Raw genomic sequence first — 22038 nt, 5'->3', positions numbered from 1 at the left:
AAAATTATTTTTGATTATAGAAAAACACGTAAGCGGAACAAAACATGAAATAATATTTAAGTAAAAGGTAAAAAATGATAGTAAATCAGTCGCTTCTTAGATATATCAGATATTTTAGTATAATAAATGGTCTATTTTTTTCTTTCTCATTGCATTTAAAAGTTTTGTAAAGATTAACGTTTTTCTTCTTTTTCTGTTGGATATAATTGAAACTTTTTTTAGCCAAGTTAGAATTTATTTTCAAAACAATTGTATACATCATACAACTTCTGAATTATTCTATTTCAGAAAAAAAAAGAACATCATCACTATTTTTGCTTTCACTATCAATGATCTTTCAAGAATTAATGCGATGAATGCAATTACAATTGATCGTTATGATCTGTGCTTCATCGCCTATGCTACGGTTATTAATCGAAATTATACTTTGGCATCATCACGCAAAGCATACGATGATTAAGTGTGCTTTTTATGCTTATATATCTATATTAAATGTGATGTTTTAAGTTCAGAATGATTTCTGTTGGTTGCTATGTATGTATATTCAATGTTGCCTTAGCTGCAATAATTTCATTAGATAATTGTTATTCTTGGCCAAACAACATTAAATAAGTTACAAGAGAAGATATAAGACTAAGATATATTACTTCAATATGAATTATCTTTTATGAATTCAGTGAATAATTATTTTTCTATAGTAACTATATAATCTACTTTAAACATTTGTGTAAAATGTTAATACTTTTGTCTCAATTTTTTGTTTTAACTTTTAATGTATTATTACTAAATATTTGAAGTTTAAAAACGAAAGTGTACGATAATGCACTTTATAATAACATCAAAACTTTATCCTTGTTTATAGTATTGTACGTTTACAATTTTTTTTTCAAATTTCAGCTCACTTAGTACTCACTAATTTCTCGATTCATATATGCTTCTTTTTCTATCAATATAAATACATAATAATTATTAAAATAATATATTTACATATATGTATGTACTCTATTTTATATTTTATTTTTGTAATTATCTTCCGTATATCTAATTTCTTTTATCGGAAATATAAAACTTTTTGCGCATATCTGTGACATACATGTATTTGTGTATTATAACGTTTTTTGTTTTGCATTTATAAACAGAATTATTTGCTATTGCTCTCTTTTAGTCCTTTAATAAATTGAACATAATAATTGTGTCTTCTAACTTGTTATCGGTATTGTAAGAAAATTTACCAAAAAACTTTGATATCAATCCTTTTTTTCTTATGGAGATTCAATATTTTTTTGAAAATCAGTAATGAAAGCGGTGCAGTTAATATAATCGAAATAACTTACATTTTTACATCATAGCCTTTTCTCGAGACTTTTAATACAGAAGAATATGCCGACAAAGTTTGTCATTTTCTCCAATATCATAACTTTAGAGGTTTTCGTTTTTACTAGAAGCGGAATACATGAGGGAAAAAACAGAATTAGTGAGACCGGTACTATGATCATATTTAATAGCTACAATAAACTGTTGTTTTTCATCTTTTGTGGTAGATGTCAAGACTTTGCGCATTTTTTTTTGATGGATATAGATGGACATAAAACTATCCCTCGAGACAGAAACGCAGTTTCAAAGTAATTACCCGTTATTGTACACTATACTAAAGTGTTCACTAATTCAGAAGAAGGACATTATCATATTTTTTTCCAATCGGTACAGCTATAAGCTTGCATTACATAATGCAATGAGAACGCTTGAAATATAATTACAATTGATTCACGTTCAGAGTTCCTTGCGCTTTACGGTCTTTCAACTGCGATTATTTAACGGTTTAGTCATTACGTGAAACACATTGGACAATATGCAAGTTTTTTACGCACTAATGTCCTCGTTTGTTGACTATTTAATGTACGTCGGTTAACAAAGAACAATGAAGCGTGCAAATACTATTAGCTTTTCAGTTGAGATCGGCCTCCGTTTCATCGGCATGTGGCCGGATTCGGCTTATCCGAATTTTTATTGGTTTAGCTACATGACAACAGTAGCCATAGTGCAATATTACCAATATACGTATATATTTGTACACTTTGACTTGAATGATCTTTGGCTTCTTATGGACTGTCTTAGTCTTACTCTAGGATACAGCCTCGCCTTTCTCAAGCTTCTCGTTTTATGGTGGAATCGTCGGTAAGATGTGTTTTGTTAAAATGATACAGAATGTGTCTATATCTAATAAAATTATATTGACATTGTATAATTTTGACACGTCGAATATGTGGATGAAAAATATATTTTGAATTAAATCATATAAATAATTTTTTATGATTATATTATGCATGAAGGAATATGTTCTGCAGGATATTTTATTATATTTTGAAGGCGATAGATGAAGATTGGAGTGAGTGTGTTATTAATGATTCGTACAAATCCACAATGGTGAGCATGGCAGATCTGTCGCGCCGTTTTGCTAATGTATCGTTCAGTATTTATGCCTTCTCTGCTTTCTTTTTATCAATTGGCGAGCATTTGCTTCAGTCGATGGACGATCAATTTGGCAATAGTTCTCGAGAACTTCCTATAAAAATGGAATTTCCTTTCGATGTCAGCAAATCTCCGATTTTCGAATGTTTTTTAATTGGACAGTTTCTTTATGATTTGGTGATAGCTTCTGTAGTTAATTTGATAAACGCATTACTTGTTGCATTGGTAAGTATATTATGCGATTTGTAAATTAAAATATTTGTATGATATGTCTGTTAACAGTCCGATGCGATCTGTTCAAATTAATATGAATATTGAAACTATGTATTATTTTGGATAATTAGATATTACTTTATATAACTTATATGGATTATTTATTATATGGATTATTAACTCGTATAGATTTATCTATATAATATTTATAGATACTTCATGTGAGTGGTCAGATCGATATTATGCAACAAGACTTATTTGAAATTTCTAACAAAAAATACGATAGCAGTACATTTCTACCTGTTATCAAAAGTCTCATCGGCAAGCATCAAAAGATTATTACTTTATCAGAAAGTATTGAAAATTTGTATACCTATATTGCGCTAATGCAAGTTCTGTGGAATACGTTGGTTATGTGTTGCACTGGTTTTGTGATTATAATTGTGAGTAATATTCATTATTTTTTCACGTTTCATATTAGGTAATGACGTTCTTTTCATATTTTATTGCAGGTCGTTAGTAGCGGCGAAGATACAACAAATTTGATCAAATCAGTGAGCTATTATTTCGCGATAATGCTAGAGGTTTTTGTATATTGCTTTGCAGGAGAATTTTTAAGTGCCAAAGTATGTAAAAATATTTTTATTATTTTTTTTAGTATTTTAGACATACATTATTAATTTTTTATTTATGTTGCATCAAACATTATTTGACTATATATTATATAATTTGTTTTAAAACTATTTTTTTAAAACGTATTTGAATATAGTAATCAAAAAGTATTTTTAAGTTTATTAATACTTGGAACGTCGTAAACATTTTAAGCGTTACTTTGAATATTTTAAGTTTCATCCTATTTCCAGAGCAAGTCGATTAGCAACTCAGCGTACGAAGCACTTTGGTATAATATGCCGCCAAGCGACAGTCGCATTATACTGTTTATGATATTAAGATGTCAAAAGCGATTGACAATCACTGCAGGAAGATTTATGGATTTGACTTTAGAAGGATTCACAAGTGTAAGACATTATGTTGTAAATGAAATTTTTATTTAATATAATTCTTTACATAATTTTATAAATTGTGAATAATTTTTTTTTAGATAGTAAAGGCTTCTGTCTCCTATATATCAGTATTAAATGCAATGTATTAAAATCAGAAAGATGTTAGACAATTAGAACATCTCAGTCTGAATAGTTTCATTAATAGTTAGTCATCATTATTGTTGATTGAATAAGGTTGCACAAATTAGCAGTCGTATAAAATCATTTTACTAATAATTTTTTACGATTTCCTAAAATTGTTCTTTATTAATGACAATTAATTGAAATGATTTCTTATTTATTGTTATAAAAACATTACGTATTTGGAAAAGAAAAAACATGTGAATATGTATCTTAACAATAATATACGTAACATTTGTTTTTTATAATTATTAAATATATCTTTATAGTTAATTTTAGTTTTATTAAAATAAAATGTTATTTTAATTCCCAATATCTGTTTCTCCTTTTCTTTATATTAAAATGCTTCATATTAAAATATATTTGTTATCAAATACAATTTATATCTTTGACAATTACTTATTTTTTACATTGTATAATGGCAATTTCATCTTTCTTTTCTTGTTTCTTTATCGTCATTATCGAAATCACTTTTGGCTATAAAAAAATCTGTAAGCGGAACAAAATATGAATTAATATATAAGTAAAAAGCTCAAAAAGACAGTAAAATCGCTTCTCGCAGATATGCCAGATATTTTATTATACGTCGTATATATTCTACTATAAAATTCTCTATTTTTCTCTTTCTTCTTACATTTAAAAATTTCGCAAAGATTAACGTTTTCATTTCTTCTTTTAATTCTTTTTCTGTTGGATATATCTAAAATCAAAACTTTTTTTAGCTTAGCTAGAAATTCATTTTTAAAGCAATTTATATTATTATACAACTTCTGAACCGTTCTCAGAAGAAAAAAAACATCATCATTGTTTTATGTTTTTAATACCTGTGAACTTTCAAGAATTAATGCGATGAGTACAATTACAATTGATCATTACGATCTGCGCTTCATCGTCTATGTTATAGTTATTATTCATTATACAATACTTTGCCATCATCATGCATACGATGCAACGTACTTTTTATGCGTATTGTGACGGTTTATACATTATTTTTAAGAAAACGCCGACTTTTAGTCACTCAATCAAGATTAATTTTTGTTTTATTTGTATGTGACCGACTTATCTGAATCTTTATTGATTCATCTGTATGACAACAGTGCAATAGTGCAATATTACCAATATGCATACATACTTGCATATTTTGATTTGAATAATTTTTGGCCCATAGACAGTCTTCGTCTTACTCTGGGGTCTTACCTTTCTTAAGCTCTTTGTTTTGGAATTGTCAGTAAGATGCGTTCTTTTATGAAAATGATAAAAGCAGAATATATCTAGTGCCAATATTATACTTTAATATTATATAATTTCATTATTATGAATGATTCATATGAAAGTCTACAATGATGAGCGTGATGGTATCTATTGAGCCGTTTTCTAATATAACGTTCAGTATATATGCCTTCGTTGTTTTTTTTTGTCAATTAACGAGCATTTGATTCAGTCAATGAACATTGATTTTTGAATGTTTTGTAATTAGACAACTTTTTTATGAGATGCTGATAGCTTTTTAAATTTAATTAGTTTGATAAATCCATTATTTGTTGCGTTGACAAATATACACTGAAAAAAATTCTTTAAGTAGGTATAAAAAATCGAATAAATATTTATTTTCTGTAAGTCCCATTCGTATTATTTAAACAAATATTTATTGAAATTTCATAAACATTTTTTTTTATAATAATGTAGTATGTTATTCGAAGAAATTGTAAAATTTCAATGGTTATTTGAATGTTTACTTATCAATAATCCATTAAAAATAATTAACATAAATACAATACAACCAGTTTGAATTAATATTAAGATAAAGTATTATTTTAAATAATTAAATATTACTGTATATAGATATTTGTGTAGATATTTTATGTGAGCGGTCAGATTATGCAATAAGACTTAGTTAAAATTTAAAAATAACACAATCTCAGCACATTTCTACTTGTTACCAGGATTCAAAAATTTATTACTTTGTTGAAAAATGTAGAGAATCTGTATATTGCACTGATACAAATTCTGTAGAATATGTTGATAATGTGTGGCATTGGTGATTTTAATTATAAGTAATGTTGATTGGTTTTTTAATTTTTGATAATTCTATTCTTATCTTATTCCCAGTGATAATGGAATCGACATCGAATCAATGCATCAATTTGACGTCGAATTGACATTAAATGCGATTAGAATCAGAGAAATTTTTAACGATTTCTCAACCCAAATAATTTTATCAATACTGAGTCATCACTGTTTATTGCATGTGCTTGCAAATTTTGAGACATTTGAGTATAAATTATTCTTAATAAATATATCGAATAATTATGTCTTATTGATGGTTTACTTTTATTACATAAATTTTTTATTTAAAATTTATTTTTTAGTTAAAAAAAGTTATTAGGTATTTAAAAAAGAAGTTGCATACAAACATACATTTTAACAACACTATAATAAAATTTTCTTTCATATATACATCTTTAGGAAATTTTTGTTTAAAAACAAAGTTTTGTTTCTATTATCTAATTTTTGTTATTTCCTTTTTTTTTGTATTGCAAATGCTATATATTGTATTGTATAAATGTTATATATTTATAACTAAATATTATAATTTGCGTCGTTTACAATTGCTGCTTTTTACATTGCATACTGGCACTCGCTTTTCTTTAACTTCTCTATCACCATTGTTCTGACTGTTCAACACTTCTGGCTGTAAAAGAAAGCGTTCTGCGAAATGGAACAAAATGTTAGTAAGTACATAAATAAAGCAAAAAATAATAGCAACATTAATCGCTTCTCAGATATCAGATATTTTACTACAATAAGTTCTCTGTTTTCCTCTTTTTTCTTGCATTTATGTTCTACAAACATTGATGTTTTTATAATCTTTTTTATTGGATACAGCTGAAATCGACATTTAGAAGCTAGAAATTTATTTTTTAAATAATTATGTGCTATCATGCAACTATTAAATTGTTCGCTACCTCAGAAGGGGGAACTTCAGAACGGGCATCGTCATCGTTTTTCGCTTTTAATACTCTTAAGCTTCCAGGAATTAATGTGATGAGGTGCAATTACAATTGATCGTTGCTGCTTGCATTTCATCGTCTTTGTTATGGTTATTCAGTATTATACTTCTGCCGTTATCACGTGAACATACAACGTCTGTGTGTACTATTTTTACGCATGACGTGACTGTATGCTTTTACCATTTAATACTTCTGAAAAAGCGATGAAACGTACAAGCACTATTAGTCGTTTGGTCGAGTTTGGTCTTCGTTTAATCGGCATGTGGCCGGATTCGGCTTATCCGAATCTCTATTGGTCTATGTATATGACAATGCTAGGGTTATATCAATATTTTCAATATTCGTACATTGTTACGCATTTTGACACAAGCAATCTTTCAATTTTAACGGATTGTCTGGGTCTCGCCTTGGCGAATACATCCGCCTTTCTTAAATTATTTTTTTTGCGATGGAACCGGAGGTAAGACTCTCCGTTTTAACATCTGATTCGACAGAAATAACATCGAAGATTATTATAAGTGTTGAGAGAGAGAAAGAGAGAGAGAGAGAGAGAGAGAGAGAGAGAGAGAGAGAGGGAGGGGGGAGAGAATGAGAGAAAAAATGAAAATGGCTTTTTTATCTTATAATATATTAATGTAATAAAGTATTTTAATATAACTTTTACTTGAATTTTGAACGACATTTGTTGTCCAGGAATTTTTGAAGGCATATAACTGCGTACAATTTTAGCATATAATTAATGAAATTAACATTTAATATAAATATTTTCTATAGAGTTACATATTTAAACGTTCTTAGCATTTGAAGTTTTTTTTTGTGATATTGATTAACGTGTGCAGTTATTCGATAAGATAATGCGCTATCTACAGGACATTCTATAATATCGTGGCAGCAGTGAAAAGAGACTGGAATGATCGCGTTGTCAGCAATTCTTATTCCACTATGATGGCAATCGCGAATCAGTCAAGTCGTTATTCTGTCGTGCTAATTGGCCTTCACTTTCTAACTGGCTTTTCCTTATCCATCGGTGCTTACATGTTTCGCACGATAAATACTGACAGCGAAGCTTCCACACGAGAATTCCCAGTCAAAATGCAATTCTCTTTTGTGGTCTCAGAATCACCGGTTTTTGAATGCATCCTTTTTGGACAAATTTTTTTTCTAATGTTGATAGCCCCTGTGGTTGGTATGATAAATGCGTTACTTGCTACATTGGTAAGTACACAACTATTTATTTCAAACTTTAAAATTCCTCTTTGCAATTTTAAATACCAAAATATTCTGTAACTGTCGATAAACAATTTTTTATTAGAAATAAGAAGAAAACCATTTTCGATCAAAGCGAGCTTGGCTTATAATATTCATATGTTAATGTACAAATACAATTATCATTTCTGAATGTGAACCAATTTTTTTATTAGTTTAGGTAATGTCATTGTTTTATATTTACAGATACTTCATGTAGGTGGTCAGGTTGACATCATGCGGCAAGCCATAATGGACGTACACAGCAACGACAAACTTGATACATCTTTAACTGTACTTCGTGATCTCATTCATAGACATCGAAAGATTATTACTTTGTCGAATGATATTGAAACTCTATTTTCGTTCATTGCGTTGCTGCAACTTCTATGGAATACTTTAATCATCTGCTTCTGCGGTTTCATGATCATACTTGTAAGAAATGTCAATTGCTTCGATCTTCTGATCGATAATTTGCTTTCTTTCGCAGACTCTCAGTAGTAACAAAGGCATAATGGTTTTAATAAAGTCGATGTTTCTTTATACCGTAAAAACATTAGAAGTTTTTGTATTCTGCTACGCAGGGGAATTCTTAAGTTCCAAGGTGAGTAAAGAAATGTTTCTTACTAGTAGAATATGTGATTATGCATTTTTCTTATTTGTTCTAAAACTATAAATAATAATAAATTAATTAAATTAAAAAATAGAAACACATTTACAGTGTAAATAATTTGTTATCAATTTATTGACAACTACATAATAAATATTTTCGAACAATCTAAACATTTATATTCACGTATTTTGAATTCAGATCACGCTTTTCAGAGTAAATCGATTAGCGACGCAATATATGAGTCACTTTGGTACAACATGATACCATCCGATAGTCGGATTTTGTTGTTAATAATGGTGAGATCTCAAAAACGATTGACAATCACTGCAGGGAAAATTTTTGATCTGACTTTAGAAGGATTTATGAGCGTAAGATATCGGCAATGTAGATGCATCTCTTCATTTTTCGTGTCTTTTAAATAAAATCATTTTTAGGTCATGAAAGCTTCTGCTTCGTACATGTCTGTATTGCATGCTATGTACTGAATCGAAAAAAAATATCATTAGTTCACAGTTTTAATAAACGCTCCGCGCTAGTGATAAATAACCTGTTATGAACTTTTTCAACAGACACTTGTTACAGACGCGATGATTGTATGAACATATATATGTATATATATATTTAAATAATATTATATATAAGGAGTTAATTTGCATATAATATAAAAAATATATCTCCTTATTATGTCTCTTTTCTGTACAGTCTACGTTTAATCTTTTTATCTGCGATATCTCCTTTTCTCCTTGTAGATGTATATATTCTCTTCGTAGATGTATGTAAATATTCTACCATTTGGTGAATTACACAATGTGTTGTATATTGCATAATTCTTATACCTTGGAAATATTAAAATATTAGATCTATTAGGAACATACGGTCTTTTTTCAACGCTTTTTGTAGAAAAATTATCAACGACGGTGAACACATGAGTTTGCATTTTTAAAAACGGTTATTTGCGTAAAGATACACGTGTATCTACGTAAATGATTGTTCTTTTTTTTTTGTACACTATAACGTTCATCACATGATTGTTGATTTATTATCGCAATTTAGCGCTTTATCGCTCAATTTATACTGCAAAATGCGTAATTACGGTTGATCGTTGCTCGCATAAACATAGTAGTTTCACCCTATAAAATTGCTCTACCTCCCTTGTGACATTATGGAGGGGAATACACCGCGGAGCTAGATCGAGGGAGTCGATTGTCGTGTTTTCTTCGCGATATCACTTCTCGTACAGTCATTATTCAGCTCGTTGGAAGGAGACGACGCGTGTGGTTTTCCGGAGTGATGGTTCAATGTGACGTTATATACTATTATGTTAAGAAGTACCGTCAGCCCGTTGTTGAAGATGGGTCTTAGTTTGATCGGTATATGGCCTGGTGCCTCATACGGGACGCTTTGTTGGTTCTTTTATATGACAACTCTCGTTGTGATGCAGTACTTTCAGTATTCTTACGTCTACGAGCATTTCGATTTCAACAATCTGACCAAGCTGATGGACGGATTGGGTCTCACTTTGGATTACACCCTGACAATATTGAAGTTGATCAGCTTCTGGTTTAATCGTAGGTAAGACTAGCGCTCGGTCAGTGATCGTTTCTAAACGATTTAAAAGACACTGATCGGTGATCGGTCGTAGGATATTCGCGGATATTTTGATCGCAATGGATGACGATTGGAAGGATAACAGAACTAATTTGCGTGAATGCGTGATGATGAACAAGGCTAATTTGGCGCACCGTTGTTCTAATGCCATGATATCCGTTAACGCTCTTGCCACTTTTCTATATTTTATCGAGAGCCACGTACGTGGATATACACGTTCTAAAAACGGACAGTTTCGCAGATTTCCGATACAGGTACAATTTCCGTTCGAGGTTTATAAAACGCCCGTTTACGAACTCGTCGGTGTGGGATTGTTTTTCCATGTGTTAAAAACAGCGATCATAATAGCAATATTAAATGCTTTAATTTTAACGTTGGTAAGTTAAAAAAATAGTTGGAAATTTAATTTAAAATTCTTTAGTTGAATTTATATCCGATAAGATTAATATAATGCCATTTAAAATGTACTCTAGTTCAAGTTTTTTTAAATTAAAGTTTTTATTGGATTTGTTATATCTTGCCTGAAATCCTTTTTATTCGAGGTACTTCACGTAAGCGGACAAATCGATATCATGTGTCAAGAGTTAAAAGCGATTCCTTCCATGATCAAATCTAGCTCGGTATCCACTAAATCGCTAGTCGTAAGACACCAGAAGATCATATCGTTGTCGAAAAATATTGAAAGCTTTTTTTCATTTGTTGCTTTACTGCAATTCGTATGGAATACTTTTGTTATTTGCGCCATAGGATTCATGGTCGTGATAGTGAGTAAGCTGCTGCAGCTATTGTAGAATAAAAACTATCCGTCATCCAAGATTACCTAAAAAAAGAAGTACATTCTTAAAATATGCCTAATTAAAATCGTGTTAATTATATTTAAAAATACTTATTTTATAGTATCTAAGAAAGAGATAAGTCAGAGTTTCAATATTTAATTTACAATGCAATTTTAAGACAAATGTAATATTATTATATTTATTTGGTAATAATAATAATAATTAAATAATAACTTAAAAAATATATTTTTATGCAGATATTTATCCAATTCTAATATTATTTTACTATCTGCAAACATTATTTAACATTTCAGTCTTTAGGTATGAACATGACGAGTAAATTCGAGATATTGGTACAATTTATTATTCCATATTTTGCAGTGACAATAGAAGCTTTTGTTTTTTGTTTCGCCGGCGAGTATTTGAGTACTAAGGTAAGCATGCAGCTTTGTCTGGGTTTGACTCCCGGCCGAGATAATATTTTTCGCAATAAATATATTTACAGTTTTTCAATACATTAACATCTTTCTAATATGATGCCTGATTGAGTATCAAATTATTAAAAATTACTTGTCAATTTAATTTAATTCGTGATATTATTACAGTAGTTTAATTGCGTTTATAAGTCTGGAAAATCAATTCGGTACGCAGTTCGAATAACTATGAATGTGGTATATATGCATGTGTGTGTGTATATATATATATATATATAAATATATATATAAATATATATATATATATATATATATATATATAATTCACATTGAATTATTTAAACATTAAAGATCCAGTTTCGATCGTTATAAGCATTTAATTTCTAGTATTGATTGCCTAAAAACTTTATAATCTTGATAATTTAATTATAAAATGACTAACAAATGACATTATAACCAGTAATCCGTTTTTATATCTAAGACCGTTTTAAACACAATTTTAAAATGTCATGTAAATCAATCACAGAGCCGTAATAGTATCTTAAAAATAAGAGGATTGTGAAAATACCGGCTTGTATATTATATATAATTGCATTTATCTAAACTTTGTTCCTATGTATCGTGTACTATAGTTCCATATACACATCAAATAATTTTTTATTATTTTTCAGAGCAAGGCTATTGGCGATGCAGCGTATGAGACAGTTTGGTACGAATTATCTACTAGCGAATGTCGAATTTTATTATTTGTGATTCTCCGATCTCAAAAACAATTGACAATCACTGCTGGAAAAGTCATGAACCTGACATTGGAAGGTTTTACTAATGTAAGTTTTTTGCTTTCATATCGGATTTTTTCTAATGATAAGTTATTATTTATAATAATATGTTAATATTTTTCTTAATTATTTGTTATTGTGGTTATTATTGCCGATAAGTGCCAATATCATACAATAATACTTAATATGTTTGAAAAAATTTAATATGTGGATCATATTGATTATCTTTGGACTTCAAATAATCATTCCTGTTAATATTCCTTTTTGCGTGATATTTTTTTAGGTTATGAAAGCTTCAGCTTCATATATTTCAGTTTTATATGCGATGTATTGAAAGTTGAATTAATTTATGTTGATTACATGAATATATATCGTCAAATCATCGAATAAATTAATGATGTATGTATATTTGTAGAAAGATTAATAGAGAAAAATAATTATTATAAACATATAGATTTTCTTTTATTTTTAATAATTATTGTTTAATCTTATTTAAGTAAATTTAGTAGAATTTTTATGTTAATCTTTTTAGGATTTAATTTATAAGATAGAGAGTTTACATATTTTGCGATACATTCTGCCGCAAAAGATTCTATTGAAAACATGTAATGTGTTTTGAATGTCAACGTTTGCTTTCAGTTATTCTTTATCAAGCATAAATTGTTGCAAATTTTTTTTAAAGAGAGTAAAAATGATTCAATAATAATGTAGTATTTAAACAGTATGATAAGTGTTCTTAATCACTATATTACAATTTATTTTGCTTATAGACTTTAGATTAAAAGTTATAATTTCCGTTTTCATTATCTGATCTTTCTGCGTAGAAATTTTTTTTCTTCAAATTACAGGCTAATATTCAACAAATTAATATTCCTACTAATGCGACTGATTATTATACTGTATGTCATTTATCAATCGGTTGTTTTTCAAATTTAATTTTTAGATCTGTTCATAATGTGTGATTTTTTTTCTTATAGCCATACTTTTTTATTTATACCAGAAAGTTATAATTGCGGTTTAAAAAAATTATCTATTACTTTTTTATACTATTGTTTTCAATTCATCCAGCGGAGTCGCCAATGACATTTTCTACGTGTATCTTTTTCTGATTGCGAGAAAAAACCTGTAATCGCCTGTCATTGTAATTTAGTTTATTATTTCATGGCTGTGTCGTCACATCACAAGATATATAATTGCAATTGATCGATACTCACTACCTGTATTTCTTCTACGGGGTAGTTTAGCTCTCTGTGAAATTGCTAACTGTGTGCGAGGGGATGGAGAATGCATAAGAGTTTAAAGACCTTTTTCCCATATTTTTCTTGTGCTAACGCTCCTCCCCTGACAATCGAGATCCATTTCACTAGAACAAGACGAACGGTTCGATCGACATTTCAATGTGAATCTACGGACCGCTATGTTAACAAGTACTGTAAGCCCTTTGCTGAAACTCGGCCTTTGTTTGATCGGCATGTGGCCTGGTTTTTCGTGTAGAACATTTTTTTGGTTCTTTTACATGGCCACTCTCATCGTCATGCAATACTTTCAGTATTCATACTTTTTCGCACAATTGGGCACAAACGATTTCTCTAAGTTAATGGATGGTTTGAGCATCACTTTGGATTACACTCTGACGTTTCTGAAGCTATTAAGCCTTTGGCATAATCGTCGGTAAGATTCGCGACTATCGGTCATGATTTTTAGACATTATTAAATAATTGGTTGTAGAATATTCTCTGATATTTTGGGTGCGATGAACGATGACTGGAATAATTGTTCCACGCATACGTGCATGATGATGAATAAGGCCAATCTGGCGCATCGATGTTCCAACGTCATGTTAACCCTTAACAGTTTGTCTGTTATTTTTTATTTCGCCGGCAATTACGTGAGTCACCGCACAAGTTCCACGGACTTCCGGGAATTTCCGATTCAGATACAATTTCCGTTCCATGCCACCGATTCGCCGATCTTTGAGTTTATTGTTCTGGGATTATTTCTTCATGTGTGGGAAACGGCAATCGTAATTGCATTGTTGAATTCCTTAATCTTAACATTGGTAAGTCAAGGAATGAGAACTTTTAAAGCCATTAGTTAAAACCATTAGGTTAGTCAATGAAGTAATGGGTTATCGCACGAACTCTTTTTGATCAAATTAAATAGCGCATCTTTTAAATCATCGCAAACGTGTCTCGAACTTTTAGTTCTTGTTTCGAGGTACTTCACGTAAGCGGCCAGATCGATATCATGTGTCAAGGATTGAGAGAAATTTCCACTACGCAAAAATCTCATCCGTCAGCTATGAGATCGCTCATCGAGATGCATCAGAGGATTATATCCTTATCGAAGAATATCGACAATTTTTTTTCGTTTGTTGCACTAATACAATTCGTATGGAACACCATAGTTATCTGTTCCATAGGAATCATGATCATGATAGTGAGTAAAAATGTTTTATCTGCAATGAGAAAATGCAATGTCCCCAGAAAAAAAATTGTCTCGAAACTACGCTGCGTGCCAATCTTTGTTAAACATAATACTGTTCCTTTATATGTTTATTTTACTGTTTAAAATGTCGAAAGAGATAAATAAAATTTATAATATTTAATTTGTCGAAAGCAATTCTAGAGAGAGGAAACTTAAATCATTGCAAATGCCTTTTGAACTTTGTGAAATATTTTTATAATAATTCCATTTCTCTCAGAATAATACGTTATCTTATTTCTTTGACATTGGGATTATATTCTTAGAGCGTTGCATATAAATCATAATATCAGTTCAATTGAAAACACGAATGTGATATTACGACTTACTCCCAATTAACATAATCTAACACACAATTACACAGTCTCTAAGTACAGATGTGGAGGGAAAATCAGGATTATTAATACAATCCATTGTGCCTTATATCGCTGTTACATTAGAAGCTTTTGTTTTCTGTTTTGCTGGCGAATACCTAAGTACTAAGGTTAGCATGATCCTTTTATTTTTAACGGCTTTTAGATATGAGTACTTTTTTTCTAATGCCATATACATTATATTTAAAAAAAAAATAACTATAGTTTTCCATTTTACGATTTAATTTTAACGACAAGGCTTTATAGCTGCAATATATGTTCCTTGCACACGCATTCAGTTCGTACTACTGCACAATGTTTTAAAAAAAAATCTTTCTTCTTTCTCAGAGCAAGTCCATCAGCGATGCGGCATACGAGACACTTTGGTACGATCTATCTACTAGCGAATGTCGAATCTTGTTATTGATAATTGTCAGATCTCAAAAACGATTGACGATTACCGCTGGAAAAATCATGGACCTGACTTTGGAAGGTTTTACAAGTGTAAGATTCTAATCGGTTTTAAGAGTAGAAGAGATGACATTACAAATGTAGAAATGTATTGGCTCAAAATCAAATAACTATGAGTGTTACAATTAGATATAATAATATTAAAATTGTATCGTTGTTTATATACATACAATAGTATGTATGTATACAATGATCGTGTGTACAAAACGTACTGTTATTTATTGGTAATAATTTTTGTGATTTATTCTTGAATTGGAGTCTAAAAAATAAATTTAATGTTTAATTAATTATTCATAATATTCAGATTCTGGAGAACATCTGTTTATGCTATTTATTGCTTTTGCATAATAATATATTTTTTCAGGTCATGAAAGCTTCAGCGTCATACATGTCGGTGTTGCACGTAATGTATTGAAATTCAAATCTTGTGCGAGTAATTAACTTTATTAGTTGAATGATCATTTGTAAAAGTATTTATAAAACAATAAAAATTATCAAAATTATTAGATAGTTAAATTTTTTTGCTATAATCGATTATATTCGCTGGAAAATGCAAAATTGAAAATAGAAATTATGATTTAACAAACCATTTGTGTACATAATAAATACATTTTTATATAATAAATAAAAATAGATCACTTAATTAAATTACTCATTATTAAAAAGTTCATTGTTATATACATGTATCAAATTTTCTGTTTAAATAATGGTTGACTTTTGTTATATATGCTATTCCATTTTTGTATAAAAAAAATATTAAAATATAATATGTTAAAATATGACAGTGCAAAAAACATTTTAAAATAACTTTATTATTATAATGTAATTTAGATGTTACAAGCAAGTGGATAAATTGATATAAATTGATTAAATGATAAGTTGACGTTCTAATAAAAAAAAAAACAGTTTTATTTTGCTTATTATTTATTTTGAGATTTTCTAAGATATTTTTCTTTATACATATACATATACTTATTAATCAAATTTAATTTCTTAATTTGTATTTTTATTTTAATTTGTAGATTATGAAGGCGTTAGCAATGTTAGTTATATATCAGTTTTGAATATATATATTGATATTAACGAGAACGTGCGTTAATAACGGAAATATGGCATAAATAAGTTACAAAATAGACAAGAATTTTATTATTATTAATAAAATTAATTACCATTTGCTAACTGTTAGTTAATGAATTACACAAACTAAAGTTGTATTTAATACTGAGGAGTTACTCACTAATGAAAATAATTTCTGATTTCTTGTATTCATGCTATCTGAACATGATTCCAAAGTGATTTCATTTGTTTCTTTGAAAAAAATTTGGGATGCGCGATCGAGTGTACGACAACGTTTTTTTATTTGGTTTCTTGATTTTGATAAATGCTTAATTGCCTCGTTAACTTATTTTCTCGCTGATTTCGTAAATAAGTGGCCCTTCCTGTTTAATATACAGGCAATTAATGTAACCGGAATTAATTTTCTGTTTCTCGTGTATTCTTATTGTTATATTCTTATTTAAAATTGTGTGTATCTGCGTTAGATATTCTTTCAGGCATTGCTTCTTAATTATATTCAAAGGACCATGTTCGATAAATAAGCACATCGATTTATATAAACACATTTCGTTGTTTGCATCTGTAATTAACTATTTATTATATCTGCTGTTCAAAACTTTTAGTCTTGATATTGTCCCTCCAAGCAAGTCTTTATTAGTTTATAATTATGTTCTTAGAATTAAAAAAAATTATTCAGTCATTATACTCTCACTCGTGTAGATTCTTTTATTCTATCCATACATTTTCTTTTTTAAAGAGATTGAATGACATGATTACAACTCGCTTCTGTCTGTTAGAATACATTTTGTATAATCACAATTATACTGTCATAATACTTTTAATGATTTTCACGATTGGTCGTAGACATTTGTTTTTTATTGATATTATTGTGTTGCTAAGAAACAAGAAGCAAAAAACAAAAACTATCTCTTAGAAGATTATTTTTTTATCTTTAGCAGTATAATATGTTCACAATTGGCATACACGTTATTACATTGCTAATGAAATTATAGGATGTTCATAGAAATAATGGGTTCTATCTTGTCTTATCGTCATACTGTGTATCGTATAATAGCGATTGATCCATATTCATCTGTGAGTGGGGATGCATCGTGTGGGGGGATGAACTTAAAGAAATGTACACTGCTCTCTCAGTTCGTTCTCAACAAGTATACTAGATGTGCTTATACTGATCTTCATTTTCTTACGTTTCAAAAACTGTAGGCGAAAAATCATGAGTACTGTCAGTCCGGCGGTGAAAATAGCGCTTCAATGTCTTGGCATATGGCCAGATGTGTCACATTCTACTATTTATTGGCTAAGTTTTATGTCAAGCATGTTGATTGTACAGTACTTTCAATATTCGTACATATTTGATCATTTAAGTGCTAGTGAACTATCAAATCTTATTGATGGTCTGCCTATGACTTTTAATTACAGTTTGACATTGTTTAAGCTGTCCAGTTTATGGATAAATCGTCGGTAAAATATAATATTAATATAAAGTGTAATACTACAATTCGATACTCAATTATTGTATTCGAAAAATAGAATTTTTCCTTAATTGTTTGACAGTTTTGATCTAATTTTTTTTAATCTAAAATAATATAATATCATCTAAATCATAACTCAAATATTAATGACTATAATATGCATGGCACCTCAAAAGACAGTATAATATATCCTTATTTAGAACGATTGACAAAATAAAATATTATATTGTAGGATACTTTATAAAATTCTTGCTACTATGGATAATGACTGGTGCGAATGCATCAATATTGAACAGCATTTGTATATAATGACAATCAAAGCAAATATATCGCATTTCATCTCTAACGCTTTATTGAGCTTCACTGCGATTGTTGGTGTACTTTACCTCTTAGGCGAATACGCAGTTCGTTTTGTATTTTTAATTGAAAATTATAATGACACTATGAAGCAGCTTCCTTTAAGACTGCAATTTCCCTTTGAAACTCAACACTCACCGATATTTGAGTTTCTCGTTGTAACAATATTTCTACAAGCGATGATACACGTATGCACGGTTGCTATTTTAAATGGCTTAATCTTTTCTTTGGTAATTTATATTTTGTATGAATTTGATTGTAATTTTACTTTTATTAATATTTATATAAATACTTTATTATTGTTATCATTTTTTTTATTAATGTTTTAATAGAAATGATTTTTAACGCAAGTTTATAACACTAAACTTTACTACATTAAATGTTCTTTAAATAATTTGTTAACTTTTGTTACATATAAGCAATTCTATTTTCACATGAAAAAATTTTAAAGTACAATACTAGAGTTAAAATGTTTTTAAAATAATAATTTATTATAATATATTATGTAAGAACACCATGTATTACTTGATACATATTCTTTGTAATGATATTTTTTACGCATTATTAATATATGAATTTGAATATATTTTTATAGGTATTACATGCAAGTGGACAAATTGACATAGTATGTCAAGAATTTAAAGATATTTCTAAGAATACTCTTCTTCATAGATCTTCATTAGGAATGCTGATTGAGAGGCATAACAAAATCATTTCATTTTCTGAGGATGTTGAAAAACTCTTTTCCTTTTTTGCGTTGATGCAAATTGTTTTGAATACGTTAACTATGTGCTGCTTAGGTTTTTTTACCATAATTGTAAGTTCTGTTATCAATGCAGTTATTGATATTGTGTGTGATATTAATCCTTTAATTGTTTACCGAATTAGTGTATCCATAATGAAATTGCTGTTTTCCTGTTAGTGAAAGCAATTTTATCTTATTGTGTTATAATGTCTGAAGCCTTTGTCATTTGCTTTGCTGGAGAACATCTTACTCTCAAGGTGCGTATTTAGAATTTGTTAACCGTAAATATAAATGTTTTTAACACACAATGTAATAGTGCTGTTTTAATGATAGAAATATGTGATATTCTAATAAAAGTATTTTAACATACATGTTGCATTACATAAAACATTATTTAAAATAGGGATGCACCGGAAAATATCTGATATCCGGTATTATTCACTTTTTTACTATCCAACCGGATAGTCGGATATTATTAGTATCCGGGAATATATCCGATTGAAATTTGATATTATTAAAGTGTAATTTTTTCTTATATAAATATTCTAGAAATAAATATTATATGCATATTCATGATGCTAAAATATCTTATACATTATTGCATTATATAAATTACAATCTTTTTCTCTAGGCTTTTTGTTTTTAGAAGACATTTTCTCGGAATCCGGTCGAATATCTGGAAAATGTCAGATATCCGACTCGAAGAAATTGCCTTCTTGGATATCCGACCGGATACACTGTCCGCATATCCGATATTTGGTAATTTTACGATTCGGTTCATTTCAATTTAAAATAATAGAATTTATAAAATATAAATATATTTTTAATTTTTATTTTTACAGAAACATTTATTTATGAAATATGTATTGTAATTCTTTACACACGTACGCGCGCGCGCACGCGCTCACACACACACACACACAGATTAATATTATATAATAATATAATATATATGTCAGATTATAACAAAATATGTTTTTATACACAATTTCTTATTGTAAAAAATATATTTATATATTTGGTAATTCTATTTATCAACTAATTGTTTGTTATGTCTAGAAGATTTTTATACAATGATACAGAAAAAAATGTTTTCTTATCAAATAAGTCGAATAAATATATATGTAGATTTAAAAATGTCAAATTTGAAATTGATTTATTTTTTAGGGCAAATTGATTGCAAATGCAACATATGAAACATTGTGGTATGATATGCCTATAAATACGGGTAGAATTATGATGTTTATAATAATGAGATCTCAGAAACGATTAACGATCACGGCAGGGAAAATGATGGATATGTCATTCGAAACTTTTACAAATGTAATTTTTTTAAATGCTTTGAATATCTTATTAAAAAATAATTTTGTTTTGCTTATCATTAATTATCATTATTTTTTGAGATGTTTATATTTTTCTTTATAAATAGACGTCTATAATTTATTAAGAAAAATTGAACTTCTTAATTTGTATTTTTGTAGATTATGAAGGCCACAGCATCTTATATATCAGTTTTAAATGCTATGTACTGATATTATTAAAAACGTATCTTAATAAAATTATAACATACAGAAAAGTTTATAGTATATGAATAATAAATTAAGTATTCCCAATTACAGTTTATTAACTCTCAGTTAATAAATAGCAATTAAAAGTACATCTAGTATATAGGCAATTAACATATCTATGTATGTATCTGCATTAGATGTTTTTGGTTGTCCCTTAAGCTTAATTTGACGATTGCATATTCGATTGTATGATCTGTAATAAACCGTTTATAATGTCTGCTGTTCCAAACTTTTACTTGTGATATTTCACTCCTCCAAGCGAAAGTCTTCAATATAATTATATGCCTAGGACTACAAAAATTATTCATTCATTATTTCATACAATTTCCTTATTTTCCTTTTAATTATTTTATTTTAAAGATTAGAGGTTGTAAATGGGTATAATTACAATTTACTTTTTACTCTTAGAATATCTAATGTATAATCACAAATAATCTCATACTATCATGATACTTTTGATCACAATGATTGATAGGAAATGCAATTTGTTTTTTGTTGACGACATTATGTTACCAAAGAAACGAGTAAGCAAAAAAAGAAATATCTGTCAAAGAACTTTACTTTAGGAGTATAGTTTGCTTTTTTATTTTAGCAGTATGGTATCGTGATCGGAAAATACGTTATTATAGATTACTGAAATTATAGGATGTTCATACAAATAATGAGTTTTGTCTCATCTTATTATCGTGTAATATATAATAGCGATAGATCCGTGTTCTTCTGAGTGGAGACGTATCGTGTGGGGATGAAACGAACAGTGCATTCTTAGTTTCTTCTGTAACAAGCATATCGAATGTGTCTGATTTTAATTTTCTTTTAAACATCGAAAAATCATGAGTACTGTCAGCTCGGCAGACTGAAAATTAGCCTCCGATTTCTCGGCAGACGTGTTATGTTCAGACGTGTCATATTCTACTATTTATTGGCTGAGTTTTATATTAAATATATTGATTAAATAATACTTTCAATATATGTATTTCATATTTGAACACTTGAGTATCAGTGAGTTATCAAATCCTAATAATGATGATATATTTTTTATATATGTAATAAAAAGTTATTAAAATTACAATATGTTCTATTTATCAATAAATTGTTTGCTACAACTAAAAGACTTTTTAAAAATACAAAAAAATTGCATAAAGTATTGTTAACAAATATTCTTACAATGGCGCGATG

General features: G+C 28.7%; 5 protein-coding genes and 3 long non-coding RNA genes across 17 annotated transcripts in view; 5 read left to right on the top strand and 3 right to left on the bottom strand.

Moving 5' to 3' along the window:
• Nucleotides 1-22038, bottom strand: part of LOC147909929 (uncharacterized) — a 107810-nt gene that overhangs the window by 7803 nt on the left and 77969 nt on the right. The gene's annotated exons all lie outside the window — the stretch shown is intronic.
• LOC147909939 (uncharacterized) lies at nucleotides 214-1423 on the bottom strand. The gene is made up of 2 exons (XR_015544847.1): nucleotides 1335-1423; nucleotides 214-943 (listed from the first exon to the last, which is right to left on the bottom strand). It is a non-coding gene; the product is annotated as an uncharacterized LOC147909939 (long non-coding RNA).
• LOC105152533 (odorant receptor 82a-like) lies at nucleotides 1800-4179 on the top strand. 3 transcript variants are annotated; one of them, XM_087405536.1, is made up of 7 exons: nucleotides 1803-2175; nucleotides 2346-2424; nucleotides 2524-2694; nucleotides 2895-3125; nucleotides 3195-3308; nucleotides 3546-3701; nucleotides 3785-4179. In XM_087405536.1, the coding sequence occupies exons 1-7, from the start codon at nucleotides 1919-1921 to the stop codon at nucleotides 3833-3835; spliced, it is 1059 nt and encodes a 352-aa protein (XP_087261662.1). In that variant the 5' UTR covers nucleotides 1803-1918; the 3' UTR covers nucleotides 3836-4179. The 3 variants fall into 3 exon arrangements, with proteins under 3 accessions (XP_087261661.1, XP_087261662.1, XP_011065194.1); XM_087405535.1 differs by having other exon boundaries at nucleotides 1800-2175; nucleotides 2346-2694; nucleotides 3789-4179; XM_011066892.2 differs by having other exon boundaries at nucleotides 1804-2175; nucleotides 2346-2694.
• Nucleotides 3710-6374, bottom strand: LOC147909938 (uncharacterized). The gene is made up of 2 exons (XR_015544834.1): nucleotides 6285-6374; nucleotides 3710-5426 (listed from the first exon to the last, which is right to left on the bottom strand). It is a non-coding gene; the product is annotated as an uncharacterized LOC147909938 (long non-coding RNA).
• Nucleotides 6841-9441, top strand: LOC105152534 (odorant receptor 82a-like). Of its 3 annotated transcripts, XM_087405499.1 has the most exons (6): nucleotides 6856-7337; nucleotides 7747-8092; nucleotides 8330-8557; nucleotides 8613-8726; nucleotides 8948-9103; nucleotides 9170-9441. In XM_087405499.1, the coding sequence occupies exons 1-6, from the start codon at nucleotides 7048-7050 to the stop codon at nucleotides 9218-9220; spliced, it is 1185 nt and encodes a 394-aa protein (XP_087261625.1). In that variant the 5' UTR covers nucleotides 6856-7047; the 3' UTR covers nucleotides 9221-9441. The 3 variants fall into 3 exon arrangements, with proteins under 3 accessions (XP_087261626.1, XP_087261624.1, XP_087261625.1); XM_087405500.1 differs by lacking the exon at nucleotides 9170-9441 and having other exon boundaries at nucleotides 6841-7337; nucleotides 8934-9114; XM_087405498.1 differs by having other exon boundaries at nucleotides 6848-7337; nucleotides 8948-9441.
• On the top strand, nucleotides 9870-12783 carry LOC105152535 (odorant receptor 22c). The gene is made up of 6 exons (XM_087405553.1): nucleotides 9870-10307; nucleotides 10378-10720; nucleotides 10886-11107; nucleotides 11434-11553; nucleotides 12225-12380; nucleotides 12616-12783. The coding sequence occupies exons 1-6, from the start codon at nucleotides 10054-10056 to the stop codon at nucleotides 12664-12666; spliced, it is 1146 nt and encodes a 381-aa protein (XP_087261679.1). The 5' UTR covers nucleotides 9870-10053; the 3' UTR covers nucleotides 12667-12783.
• On the top strand, nucleotides 13595-16143 carry LOC147909937 (putative odorant receptor 92a). Of its 2 annotated transcripts, XM_087405556.1 has the most exons (7): nucleotides 13596-13764; nucleotides 13882-14003; nucleotides 14061-14391; nucleotides 14550-14771; nucleotides 15181-15300; nucleotides 15518-15673; nucleotides 16005-16143. In XM_087405556.1, the coding sequence occupies exons 1-7, from the start codon at nucleotides 13750-13752 to the stop codon at nucleotides 16053-16055; spliced, it is 1017 nt and encodes a 338-aa protein (XP_087261682.1). In that variant the 5' UTR covers nucleotides 13596-13749; the 3' UTR covers nucleotides 16056-16143. The 2 variants fall into 2 exon arrangements, with proteins under 2 accessions (XP_087261681.1, XP_087261682.1); XM_087405555.1 differs by having other exon boundaries at nucleotides 13595-14003.
• LOC147909936 (odorant receptor 13a-like) lies at nucleotides 16884-21088 on the top strand. 5 transcript variants are annotated; one of them, XM_087405460.1, is made up of 8 exons: nucleotides 16884-18178; nucleotides 18422-18593; nucleotides 19142-19363; nucleotides 19435-19548; nucleotides 19695-19722; nucleotides 19923-20050; nucleotides 20459-20614; nucleotides 20773-21088. In XM_087405460.1, exons 1-8 carry the CDS (start codon nucleotides 17931-17933, stop codon nucleotides 20821-20823), a joined length of 1119 nt encoding a protein of 372 aa, XP_087261586.1. In that variant the 5' UTR covers nucleotides 16884-17930; the 3' UTR covers nucleotides 20824-21088. The 5 variants fall into 5 exon arrangements, with proteins under 5 accessions (XP_087261586.1, XP_087261584.1, XP_087261583.1 ...); XM_087405458.1 differs by having other exon boundaries at nucleotides 18422-18734; XM_087405457.1 differs by having other exon boundaries at nucleotides 18422-18776.

The sequence above is a fragment of the Acromyrmex echinatior genome, chromosome 4 (assembly GCF_024713525.1).
Source record: "Acromyrmex echinatior isolate Ae372 chromosome 4, ASM2471352v2, whole genome shotgun sequence".
Classification (NCBI taxonomy): Eukaryota; Metazoa; Arthropoda; class Insecta; order Hymenoptera; family Formicidae; genus Acromyrmex; species Acromyrmex echinatior.
The sequence above is the reverse complement of the archived record's forward strand: the minus strand, read 5'-3'. Positions and strand labels throughout refer to the sequence as shown.